At 46.0% G+C, this 13,504-nt stretch overlaps 1 protein-coding gene across 2 annotated transcripts in view; it reads left to right on the top strand.

Moving 5' to 3' along the window:
• The window catches only part of SCN10A (sodium voltage-gated channel alpha subunit 10), an 89,484-nt gene extending 77,227 nt beyond the window's left edge, over window positions 1-12,257 (top strand). Inside the window, exons 24-27 of one of the 2 annotated variants that reach the window (XM_087431719.1) lie at window positions 289-426; window positions 2,568-2,672; window positions 8,023-8,293; window positions 11,053-12,257. In XM_087431719.1, the coding sequence (XP_087287845.1) occupies window positions 289-426; window positions 2,568-2,672; window positions 8,023-8,293; window positions 11,053-12,257 (1,719 nt within the window). Of the gene's footprint in view, window positions 1-288; window positions 431-2,567; window positions 2,673-8,022; window positions 8,294-11,052 lie in introns of both variants that reach the window. The other variant, XM_087431720.1, reaches the window with a different exon arrangement.
• Window positions 12,258-13,504: the final 1,247 nt, after the last annotated feature.

Genomic DNA, 13,504 nt, shown 5'->3' with positions numbered 1-13,504 from the left:
TGCTCCAGCTTCCCTCTCCCTTGGTGGTACAGTTCTGAGGTGTGTTCTACACAGATCTTAGAGGACTCCAACAGGATGGAGCACCAGTTGCCCACGGCAATGGCCTGCTTGACAACATCCTCTTCATTGGCTTTCTCCTGCTTCTGCTTACCCTCCCCTCCCTCACTCCTGCTTCCTGAGATCACCTCCCAAATAAACCACCTGCACCCAGGTCCTTGTCTCAGGCTTTTGGGGTGAACCCAAATTAAGACACCCCTCTTCCCCATGCCCCACCTTGTCTGGCCACAGGAGAACTTGCAGCCCAAGTGGGAGGACAATGTGTACATGTACTTGTACTTCGTCATTTTCATCATTTTCGGCGGCTTCTTCACACTGAATCTCTTCGTTGGGGTCATAATTGACAACTTCAATCAACAGAAAAAAAAGATAAGTGGGGTTGGAATGTTTCTGCAGTAGTGGCAAATCCTATACTTCCTATCCGCTGGCCTCATGACTAAAGCCAACCCTACTAGCAGCCCTTCCTGCCTGACCAGGAACCCAATTTTGGCCTTTAACACCAACACCGACATTTGCCCCCTGGTTGCAGCCCTCACCCATGCCTGGTGTTCAGGGCTGCTGCTGGAAGAGTTGCATTTCTCTGTGTCAGCAATGCCCCTGCCCCCCGCCTGGGGTCCCCATCTTCTTTCCCAGAGTGCCATGGTCTTCCCAGCTGGAACCAGGTGTGTTGAGTGTGTCCCAGGTGACCCTTGGGAAACATTAACAGAGAGAGAAAGGGCTCCAGCACTTGCTGCCTCTGTCTGGGGCCCTGACCCCCAGAGCACTGAGTCAGGATACCTCAGGAAGGGCCAGAGCCCCAATGTTGGCAGAATCCCAACCCTCCTTGGGATGGGAAGGAACACTGTTGCCTCCATGGGTGCTGACTCTGATGAATAGGAACCCAATCCCAGATAACCTGTCACATTTATATTAAAATATGAGGGCAATAAAAATGTAAAATGCTTTCCTGTGATCCTTTCATTTAATACCCTCCATTCCTCTTAGGCATGTAGGGCACCATTTTAGACTTGCATAGACTGAGAACCAGAGAAAAAAGAGATCACATGGATAAGTCACATAGCCCAGCACTGAGAGCCTAGCATTGGCTTTGGCATCATACAAGCCTGGGCTTGTGTTCCCAACTCAACTGTTTGCTAGATGAGTGACTCTGGCAATTTTTAAACCTCTCTGAGCCTCAGTTTTCTCCTCCATTCAATGGGGTTAATAATACCCACTCGCAGGATTCTGGTGAGATGTAAACAAAACCCTGTGTAAGAAGAACCTTGTTTAGGGCTGAGCACACAGGGGGCACTAGAAGAAAAGTGTTACTGTTATAATTTAGAATATATACCTAGTAGGATGGGCATCCCACGTGCAGGAAGTCCTCAGCCAGAGTTCCGGGGATGAGAAGGGGCAGAACAGGTGTGTGGGAGCCCCAGAAGGGCTCAACCAGACAGATGTGAAGTGCTGACCAGTGTCTTCAGTACCCCAGAGGGCTTTGAGACCACTCAAGCAATTCTTTCTCCTATTTTACAGATGAGGAAATCTAGGTGCAGAGAGGGAGCTGGCCATGTTAGGTGACAGAGTGAGATAAACCAGTGATCAAGCTGGGGTTAGGAACTCTATTTGCTGACTCTTTTCCCAGAATTTTCAATGTGACCCCACCTAGTGCTCGCCAATACTCTGCCCCTGTCCCCACCCCCACTGAGATGTTCCTCCCAGGAAGTCCTCTATGTCCACAAATTTTCTGAAATCTCCTTCCAGACCCCACAGGTCTCAGCCCATTTCCCCAGCATTTGCAGTGACTAATTTACACAGACATGCTATTGAAATGAGAGGCTTTCAAATCATGTTAGGAAGTAAATGGTGAGAGGGTGAATGAAGAAGATCCAAATGGTTCTTAAAGAAAACCCAATCCTAAGGGAGGAAGGAATCTTCAGTGGTGGAATTTCTGGCACTGTAACAGCAGAGGGCAGTGCAACTGGCAGGGCCTTAAGAAATACAATCAAGGGTTCTCCAAGGACCCTTGCATAAGGCAATAATTGTCCTCAGCCCCTCTTCTCCACAAAGGAGTCAAGGGGCTGGATCCCAGGGTCTTTGTTCCAGAAGGCCCTGAGGGAAGCTCCTGCTCCTGGCAGGGACTATGATTCTAGAAGCCCAATGAGTTTGACTGGAATGAGCAGACTGTATTCAAGGCTCAGATTTGAACTGATATGTACCTTCTCCTTGGGTTCTGTTCCCAAACCCTCCCCCACTCTCTGTCCAGGCAGCATCTTTGGGTTCCTGGAGAAGAGAAACAGGCTTTGTTCCAGAGACCCAGGCAGGGAGTCAGAGCTGGAGCTCAGTCCTGCCTGCTCTGTCACTGGTTGTGGCACCTGGACAGGACACTGCTTAATCCTGGCCTTGGAATGTCTTTCTGCAGAGAGGGGAGAAGGTTGAGATGTCCTTCCCCTGCGGCGTGCTCTGATTTGGGTATCCTCGAGGGTTCTTGTTGCTTTAATAACAGCAATGTGTGTTGTCCTCTCCTGCACTTAGGGGGCCAGGACATCTTCATGACAGAGGAGCAAAAGAAGTACTACAATGCCATGAAGAAGCTGGGCTCCAAGAAGCCCCAGAAGCCTATCCCACGGCCCCTGGTGAGCCCCAGAGCTTCCCTCTAGCAGACCATGTCTGGAAATCCAACTTGACAACCTATGCCTCTGCTGGGTGGGGGTCTGGCCAGTGCTCTCTGTGGAGGAGGAGATCTGGGTTGAGTATGGGGATGAGGTAATGAGAGTTCTCAGGCCCGAGGAATGAGAAGTCTACAAGAAGCAACTCTGATCTTCTGGAGTGAACACATCTCCCACAGATTCTCCAAACAGACCTGTGTAGGGAAATACTGAGTTCCCCAACAGATTTAGGGTTCAAGCACAGAATTGGGAGCAGATTAGACTATATGGTAGTATGGGTGGTTAGAGCCCTGAGATAAAATGTTTGTGTGGTTATGCATCATGATCTAGATTGCCATGGATCTCCAGCCTCGCCCTACTTTCCATCCCATGCCTATAGGTAGACAGAGAGGAAATGGCCAAAACCCAACCCCCCTGGGATCCAGAGCCCAGTCATGGTCATGGTCAGGTGGCACAATATGAACCAAAAATTATCCCACTGTAGTGTTTAAAAACTGACCAAAACTTAAGGTCATACTCCACTTTGATTCCTTTGTTCTCAAAGACCCTAATAGACATGACCTTTTATTCCTGCATGAAATGCAGCACTCAAACCATACATGATATCACTTGAGTTTTTCTCAGCCCTCTGCCGGAAGATGAAAAACAACCTCTGGTTGGCCCCTGTTGGGACTGGATGAACAGGTTTGTGAGTGGGAGTACCGATATGTTAGAAAAATACAGCTGAACCTCTTCAGAGAATTTCTGAGCCATCCACTCCAGTTAATGGAATTGGCATCTTGTCCCTTTACTTAACCTTTATGTGGTTAAGATGCAGCATTTTTGAAGAAACTACAGGTACTGCCCATGGCACAATCCCATTAGCCTTTCCCCACACAAGGGCAAAGCCTAAGGACCTTCAACAAAGGAACAGATTAGAGAAACGTATGTTCTGTTGGCCAAGGCATTAGGATTTCTAAATCGAGGCATGAGGTTTGCATAAGTTACTAAAAACTTCATGAGCACGGAGTCTTGAAAACATTTACAAGAGAAAAAAATGACCTTTGACACACTTTACTTGGAAACAGTGGTCATAAATTTATTACTATTCTCAATTCTGATAAGAAGTGTTACAATGGGGAGCGATAGGACATTCAGTCCTCTGTAGGGGCAGAGATTTCCTCCCAAATCCCCCATGAGATAAAGATAACTGGGTTTAGGTGAGCCTGAGGGAAAGTCCTTAAGGCTCATTGAGTATCCCTTTGTCAGCCAGTCCAATGGGCAGGAACAGGCTCAAAATTAAAAGATGTAGGTGAAAGGCTGTGCCCAGCCAATCAGAGTCAAGTCAGGGGCTATGGGAGGAGGATCCTGAGGAACAAGCAGCTGAGTCCATGCTGGCCTTTACTGGTTGCTGGACGATATTGAATCCACATTTAAACTAGACACCAAAGAGTTCTATGCTAGGAGCAACCCTTGGCAAAATCATGACAGTTTTTGGTACCTTCTCTGACATACTGCTCAATCTCTCTATAACGTCTCAGCTTCTGCCCTCTCATCAACCAATCCCATAGCCCACCATAGCTTCCTCTTCTCAAGGAGGACAATTTCCCTGGGACAGGGTGGGCTGCATTTCAAAAAAAGGACTCTGGAGAGGACATTATCTTAATACAAAGGTAGGAACCCAATGTTGAAATTCCAGGCACTAAAATAGGAGTGGAATTCAATGGGTAGCAGGAAGATATACAACAAAATCACCATTTCTCCTAATTAAGCCATAACCAAGATTCTCTGACGTTGGCACTGGGGGAGGTCCTCCATATGGATAAGGGAAGCAAAACCTCATAGCCAACTGTGTTCCTAAGATTCACCATCCTTTATGACGATAGGAGTGTATACTAGGTTTAGTAGAGAAACATGGCTCTCTCCTTAATATTCAGGTCCAAGCATGGCAAACACTCTTTCCTTGTTTCCCTTAGCATAGCTGAGGCAAGGCTGGAACATTTAAACAAGACTTTGAAGTCTTAGGGATGCCAAAAGGGAAACCAGCAGAGCAGGTCCCAAGCAGCAACTACATATGGCTGCCCTTCAGGGCCCACAGGCCATCACAGCTCCTGGCCAGCATCCATATGGCAGGCAACATCTTGGCACACACCACACAATGGCACAAGCCTGATTGTCTGCCCTCCCCAAAGTCCAGAGCCAAGAAAGAAACCCAAGGAAAAAGAGAAATTCCCTCTCCCACCTAAGACTTACCTTCCCAGGTCCAGCTTCCTTTTCACCAGATGACTGGCACTGGAATGCTCACCTTCTTCCCTTAGGAGTCCCAACAAGTCAAGCTAGTCATATAAGCAGAGCATTGGCACAGGAGTTCTGCCCCACAGGTGCATGGGTGCCATTTCATGGCAGGGCCACCCTGGGTCAACATAGGGACCTCCAACACATGCACATACATACTACTTCTCCCCACTAGTGAAGCCCAAGTTCTAAATATTATGCTTCACCCATAGGAAAGACTAAAGCTCCTACAAGACTGGGAAATTTTATTCTATTACATTCCCTGCTATAGAAATCACTAAAAGCAGGTTTCACATACTCCACTTTAAAGGAAAATAATAGGCTCCAGAATGTCACATCATCAGTCACCCACTTCATCATCTATGAGAGCACTGAGGGTTGAAAAGGAGTGATCCCTGCCCACAGACTAAGCTAAAAGCAGCCAGCAAGCTGCTCCACTCCCCAGCATCTGAATATCCAGGGCAAACCCAACACCCAGACACTTAGCAATGTTGTCACCTGCTCTGTTTAATTAGAAGTCATGTGGCCATGAACGGGCCTCTATATTTTCATCATTTTCATTGATAAAATGAAAGCTATTCGTGGCTCAGCAATCCCCCTCCAACCCCAGAAACGATGTGAGCCAGCAGTTATGCCTGGAGCCAGACCCACTTGGGTCTGATTCTTTGCTCTAACCCCACAGGGTAGCAACTCATCTCCAGCATGAAGCAGAAAGCAGGAACAAGCCTCTATCACAGCCCTTCTCCCCTCTGCCTGCTTTGCAGCTCCTGGGAGCTCCATGGTGAGACTCGTGACAGGTTCCTCTCTTCCTCCCTCATAGCCACTCATGCAGAGCCCTACACATAGTACACATTCAATGAGTGCCTGTTGTACAGAATTAAATTTAATCAAATCTAGTAGAGTGGCTTTATAATTGTATTTGAGGTGTGGGTAACAGAGCTGTCTGTTCTGTCATCCATTCATCCATCTATTTATTGAGCATCTATTGTGTGTCTGGCACTATGCAGACAATGGGGATAGAGCAGTGAGCAAGATGGACAAAGTTCCTACCCTCACAAAGATTACATACAGTCCAGTGACATAGGAAAATAATTAGCAAAAATCGCACACATATTAATTCACAGGCTTGAGAGATGGCCAAGAGAGAAAGAAGGAGGTGAAAAGCAAAGGGGCCTGGGACTGAGCCTTGAGGAACTCTAACACCTAAAAGTTGGGGAAAGAAGACTCAAAAAAGAGCAGCCAGAAAGGAAAGGGAAAAAAAAAATAAAGTAAGTCACGATGGGAACTAAGAAAAGAGTCTCACGGTGGAGGGGGTGGTAAGCAATGCTGAACAAGTGCCCTTGGGGTTAGCACCATGAAGGTCATTAGTGATCTTAACAAAAACCATTTTAGTGGCAGGATGGGGACAAAAGCTATATTGTAGTGGGTTGAGGAGGGAATGGGAAACAGTGATTACACACAACTCTTTGAAGAAATTTAGCTGTGAAAATGGAGAGAGAAGTACGGTGGTAGCTGGAGGGAGATGTGAGGTTCAGGAAGATTTTTCTTCAAGTTAGGAAAAACTAGGTCATTAGAGATTTAGCCAAGGACTTGAGAGATAATAGCCAAGAGTGGCCAAGTGTAGCCAAGAGCCTCACTCATCAGTAATGAAGCGGAGGGACCAGAAGGTTGGTAAGTGGCAGCAATGAAGAGGTGGTGGAGATGGGCTAGCTAGATGACACAGCTTCAAATGAAGAAGGGTTTTACAAGACACAGGGGAGCAAAGATCTGGAAATGACAGTGGGAAACAAGAAAGACCTCAGCCCCACCCCACCCCCCAGGCCTGGAGTACATGGGATAGGGAAGAATGAGCAGCCACTGAGTAGGAGGAGATGTTTGCTGATCAAAGCAGGCAAGCTCCACAGAGCTCAGGAGATGGGTTCGAGAGAAGGTGATGGGTGGAGAATATGGGGTTGTGATCAAGGACTCATAGAACAGTAAGATGGTAACAGCACAGGAAAGACTAGAGGGCCATACTAGGAAGTTTTTTTTTTTTTTTTTTTTTTTTTAAAGATTTTATTTATTCAGTTTTTTCCCCCCAAAGCCCCAGTAGATAGTTGTATGTCATAGGTTCACATCCTTCTAGTTGCTGTACGTGGGACTCGGCCTCGCGTTGGACGGAGAAGTGGTGCCTCGGGGCGCTCCCGGGATCCGAACCCCGGCCGCCAGCATCAGAGCGCGCGCACCCAACCGCCAAGCCACGGAGCCGGCCCGGAAGTTTTTTTTAAACACCATAAAAATAGCCAGGTAGAAATGATCTCTTGGTTATCCAGACCACTCTGCCTCCCTCTAAGAATGCAAACAACCAAGACTTGACCCCATGCCCTGTACTTGAATTTGCTTTGACATCTGCACAGCCCCAGGAATAAAAAAAAAAAAATTGCAAGAATAAGTTGTATCATAACACTTAACTTTACCCTTGAGTCAATAATTTTACAAGATGTTCTTGAACTCTTGCTATATGCAGGGTACTATAGAAACACAAAGTTAAATAAGACATGGCCCCATCCTCAAAGAGCTCATTGTCTAGTAGAGAAGACAAGAAGTATACATGAAATGCTAGAACTCAAGACTGGCAGTCCCAAAGAAGGGATGGAGCAATGTGGTGTGATGTGATTAAGGAAAATTCCCTGGAGGAAGAGGGGCTTAAGAGAGATGGATCACTCAAGACTATTGGGATTTAGGTAGCCAAAAGAGGGGATTGGAAGGGCATTGCAAATGGAGGGTAGAGCATGGCCAAGGACAAAGTGCTTGGTGACTTCATGGGGCCAGGAAAGGTGATGAGGACTTTAATTGAGGCAATAAAGTAGAATCAACTAAGAGTGAGATTTGAAAGGAGTAAGAACAGGACTTGGCTTCTGTTTTGACTTGGCTTGTGTGGAGTGTGAGGGAGACAAAAGATACAGACTTTAAAAACCCCATCTATGGAGAACAACACAGCCCCTCCAGAAGCCTGATTTATGTTGGCCCAAAGGTCCTGATGTGCCATCTCTTGTTTTCCCAGAACAAGTACCAAGGCTTCATCTTTGACATCGTGACCAGGCAGACTTTCGACATTGTCATTATGGTCCTCATCTGCCTCAACATGATCACCATGATGGTGGAGACTGATGAGCAGAGTGAAGAAAAGACAAAAGTCCTTAACAAAATCAACCAGTTCTTTGTGGCTGTCTTCACTGGAGAGTGTGTCATGAAGATGTTCGCCTTGAGACATTACTACTTCACCAATGGCTGGAATGTATTTGACTTCATTGTTGTGGTCCTCTCCATTGGGAGTAAGTGGGTATCAAATGCGGTGGTGAAGCCCAGCCTCTGCTTGGGGTTGTTTTGGCTGCTCTTTCAAAACCAAGGAGACAACCAACAAACTTTTTAAACACATGGTATATGATAGAGGAGCCCCGTATTTGCTGCCTTCCAAGAGCAGCAGATTTAAAATGCCTCTGGGCCTGTCAGTGAAATGGAGAGATTCCATTTCATGTTGTCAGGAAGTGTTTTCAGGCACCTATTATGTGCACAGCCATCGCCAGAACTTTAGGGGCTGGTAGGGAGCAATCACTACTCCAGAGAACCTAAAATGACGCAGTTTCCAGTGGGCCTTATCTTTGTGGTCTTCAAAGCAGAGAGTGGGTGGTGTGATGTGAAGTGAGTCAAAATACTTTCTGGAAAAGGAGGTAGGTTGCCAGAAGAGTGAGGAAAGACTAGGAGGAGATTGTTCAAAGGAGATTCTTAAGTCAAAGGTCTGGAATTAAATCTCTATATAACCGTCCACTTAGGGAATATGAGTGATAGAAAAGTAAGGGGATCAATGCCAAGAGATCAATGCTAATGTGGCCTAGTCTGGGTGTTGTTGTATGACAGGCCCAGTATTATGGGGCCAATGGAGTTCAAAGAAAATGAATCAAGTCAGAGGCTAAAGTGGGGAATGGAGCTGACATAATTGAGTGCTTGCTGAGTTCTGAGCCCTGGGCTAGGCTCCACGGATCTTCACAGCAACCCTGTAAAGGAGTGTTATTATCTTCATTTTATACCTTTAAAATTGAGCCTCAGAGATTAAGAAAGTTATGCAAGGCCATAGAATTTGTAAAGGGTGGAGCTGAATTTAGACCAGGCTAATGTTCTTCTAATGAACTAGCCACCTCCCACCAACAACCAGGAGACTGTCCCTGGCCTTCTTGTGGTTTAGCCAAAGTTTGGCCCTTTAAAAGCCACATCCCAGCGCACCAGCTTTACTTTGCATTACAAATCTATCCTGCCCCGTTATATCACGACCTGCTTACTTTTCATGTCAGGGCATAGCTGTAGATTTAATTTTCCATTGATTTACCATCAAGAGCTAATAGCATCTAAATAACAACTTGGCAGCACTTAATCCATCTCCCTGCCCTGGTGCTGAAATACAGGCTTGGGTTGTGTTTATTTGTTTGAGGGATTTAAATTTATTTTTGTTTTTTGTTTTGTTTTATTTTTCTGTTGCTGCTGTTTTGGGTGGGAGGTTTATTTTGTTTGTTTGTTTGTTTGCCTTCCAAAGTGAGAGACTCTTAAGGCCATTTTGATTTTATATTAGAGAAGAGAGTTTTCTTATGTGACTTCCCATATCAGTACTATAGAAATAAAATATACTCAAAGTACTCAATTCTATAATGGAGACACCTTAACTACCAGTTCCTATAACCTACACAGCAACACCATCCACTAGGCAGAAATCACTCATAGAAACAGCTAGAAAAATGTGAAAGAACCCACCTTCTGCCCTCTCTCCCTCTCCCCATTTCTTCCTTCCCACCAGCAAGACATGTATTGAGTATCTAACTGTTACAAGTATGAAGATTCATTCTCTGTCGAAGTAGAGGTAGACCAGTTGGCTGGCAGTAACTTGGGAGATTACACAGACACATAATGTATCCTACACTATGAAAAAATATCCCAGTTAAACTGAACTTTAAGAGAGGGACTTTTGTAAAGGTTTTGTAATCCAAAATTATAACTATTTCCCAAGTCTTCTCCCATTCCTTTCCTCCTTCCAACACAATACTGTGAACACCCATATCCATATGACAAAAGGCAAGTAGGGGAAGAAGGTCAAGGGAACTCTGGCACGGAGAGAGAGCTTGCTACCACCCCCCTCGCTGTTTTTCCCGAGAGATTTTGAATCCTTTCTTACCTAAAGACCTTGCCTAATCTTTGGTGGTCCCAGTAGGCCTCCACAGGTCCCCAAGGCCATGCTTCACAAATCTTCAAGTTAGATATCACATAGGGAGACATATATATTCTTCATCTTTCCAACCTTGCTCTTAGTTGGGATGAGGGGCTGTAACTGACCCTAAACAAGCTCATCTTCCAGGCCCTAACATAGAGTTCAAACACAGCTGGAAATGAAAGAAACAAATAAAAGCCATTATGCAGACAGCTGGCCATTCAAAGCCATTTTGCTTTAGCTGTCAGCAAGTTGCCCAACTCCTCAGGCCCCCTTATAATTAAAACCAGGCTCTGTACAATTATCCACAGGACCATGTGCCAGGAACTGAGTCAATCTTCACAGCAGGAGGTAGGGAGAGGAATCATAGGGGGTCCTGGCCTCCACAAAGCACAGGACCAGAGTGGAGGGAAAGGCAGGATCCAAAGGCTGAATTCTCAGGGAAGAGCAGGGTCTGTGTCATATACAGAAACAGACAAAGGACTGGGTGCATATGGAATATGTGCAATCTCTTCCAGTTGAACTAGGCTGTAGAACATCGGGATTTGATCACGGAGGTTGACTAAGGAGATATTCTGAGTGGAGGGAAAGATAAGAACATGGTAAGAAGGATGAGACTTACTTGAGGGAGAGAGGATTTATTGAAATAAACTAGTATGAGCCCCTACTTTATGGCAACCACTGTGCCAGGTTCAGAGGGCCCAGAGTCCTTAACTACAAATGCTCACGGGGAGGTCCATATGGAGCAGAGATGAGGGATGAGGGAGTGTGATCACAGCCAACTTTGTCAGGATTCGTGTTTAGAAGTACTAATTAGATCATTTCCCCTCTCTTTTAAAGGCTTGATATTTTCTGAAATTCTTAAAAATTTCTTATCCCCAACACTCTTCCGAGTCATCCGCCTGGCACGAATCGGCCGCATCCTCAGACTAATCCGAGCAGCGAAGGGGATCCGCACGCTGCTCTTTGCCCTGATGATGTCCCTGCCTGCCCTCTTCAACATTGGCCTGCTACTCTTCCTTGTCATGTTCATCTACTCCATCTTTGGCATGTCCAGCTTCCCCCATGTCAAGCAGGAGGCTGGCATCGACGACATGTTCAACTTTCAGACCTTCGCCAACAGCATGCTCTGCCTCTTCCAGATCACCACATCAGCTGGCTGGGATGGTCTCCTCAGCCCCATCCTCAACACGGGGCCCCCCTATTGTGACCCCAATCTGCCCAACAGCAATGGCTCCCGGGGGAACTGTGGGAGCCCAGCCGTGGGCATCATCTTCTTTACCACCTACATCATCATCTCCTTTCTCATTGTGGTCAACATGTACATTGCAGTGATTTTGGAGAACTTCAATGTAGCCACAGAGGAAAGTTCTGAGCCCCTGAGTGAGGATGACTTCGACATGTTCTACGAGACCTGGGAGAAGTTCGACCCAGAGGCCACACAGTTTATTACCTTTTCTGCCCTCTCAGATTTTGCAGATACCCTCTCTGGCCCCCTGAGAATCCCAAAACCCAATCGGAATATATTAATGCAGATGGACCTGCCCTTGGTCCCTGGGGATAAGATCCACTGTTTGGATATCCTTTTTGCCTTTACCAAGAATGTTCTGGGAGAATCTGGGGAGTTGGATTCCCTGAAGGCAAATATGGAAGAGAAGTTTATGGCAACTAATCTTTCAAAAGCATCCTATGAACCAATAGCAACCACCCTCCGGTGGAAGCAAGAAGACATTTCAGCCACTGTCATTCAAAAGGCCTATCGGAGCTACATGCTGCACCGCTCCAAGACAATCTCCAACCCCCCAGGTGTGCCCAGGGCTGAGGAGGAGGCTGTGTCACTCCGAGATGAAGGCTTTGGTGCATTCATGGCAAATGAAAATTGTGTGCTCCTGGACAAATCTGAAACTGCATCTGCCACATCTTTCCCGCCATCCTATGACAGTGTCACTAGAGGCCTTAGTGATCAAGTCAACATGAGTACATCCAATTCATTACAAAATGGAGGTGAAACTACCAGTAAGGAAGCCACTGCCCTTGGGCCCTAGTGAGGACACTCCAGCATGGACGTGTCCAGTTCTGATGTGTCCTTCTGCTCTGTGATCTTTCCCACTGCAGGTGGCACCCAGCTACCACCTCACCAATGCATGCCACTGGTCACAATGTCAGAACTGGGCAAGGAGTGCAGTTGGTACCCACCTTTGGAGAAGCCCACACACACCAACAGGAGTCAGAAGCCAAGAGCATCTCCGCTGTGACTTCCCTTTTGAATTTTAGTATCAGATGATGGCTTCTCTTATTTCCAGAAAATGTCCCTGGTCCTATTATTTCTATTGTGACCAGAGCTTACATTTACTGAGACAAACTTCTCAGGACCAGAACTTTCAAAGACATATGGCAAGGATGTTGCTGAAGGTCCAAGGTAGTCCTCTGTGAAACACCACATAGAGATTGGCAGTGTCATTTAGGTTTTTGCATGACTGCATGTTGAGAGTTGCCAGACAATTGCTCTGGCCCAGAGTAACACCTGTGGTCTGTGTCATGAAAGACCTTGGAGATATCCATTAAAATTAATATTTTTAAAGGTATGTCAAGACCAATGGTATATCTTAACACATTATTTTTTTTAATTATGTGATACTGACATGTGTCATAAATCACTTCCTCCTTTACTGTCAGGGTTCCTGATATTTTGCAGTTTGAGCTTCAGAGTAGGTGGAGCAGGAAGGAGCGCTGTCCTGGGAACTAGTTCTAATCCTAACTCTTCCACTGATTGCCTGGGTGACCTGGGCCAAACTCTTTCCCCTCTGAACCTGTTTCTCCACTGGTAAAATTGGTGGGGGGGCGGGGGCAGAACAGAATGGATACTTTCTATAGCCCTTGAATTTCACGTTGTAGAACTCAACAGTGTTCCCCCCAATTTAGATGAGGAAAACACTCTCTTCTAAAGATGCAATGGTCAGAACTGTCTGCTGTGTAGCTAAAGAGGCAACTTTGAGATACATTCCAGAGCCTACTCCACATCTCATAGTCAGACTTTAAGGAGGGAGGCTTTCACATTCCCCTTGGGCCAGGGCTCCATAATTAGTATAATCAAAAGAAAAGGGACATTGTGAGAAAGATGATCTTGGAGATAAAAGGTATAGCCAATATTTTCTTTAATTCATCCTATAAATGTTAGTAAGTACCTATTACATGACAGGTGCTGCTCTAAGCACAAGAGATAATAGGAGTTAAGTCCCAAAAGATTAATTGGATTTATGCAGTGAATGAGCAAGTGTTGCCAGAGGAGACT

This window comes from Ceratotherium simum, chromosome 5 (assembly GCF_057802395.1).
Source record: "Ceratotherium simum simum isolate JZ-2026a chromosome 5, ASM5780239v1, whole genome shotgun sequence".
In the NCBI taxonomy this organism is placed as follows: domain Eukaryota; kingdom Metazoa; phylum Chordata; class Mammalia; order Perissodactyla; family Rhinocerotidae; genus Ceratotherium; species Ceratotherium simum.
This window is presented reverse-complemented; position numbering and strand designations above follow the sequence as displayed.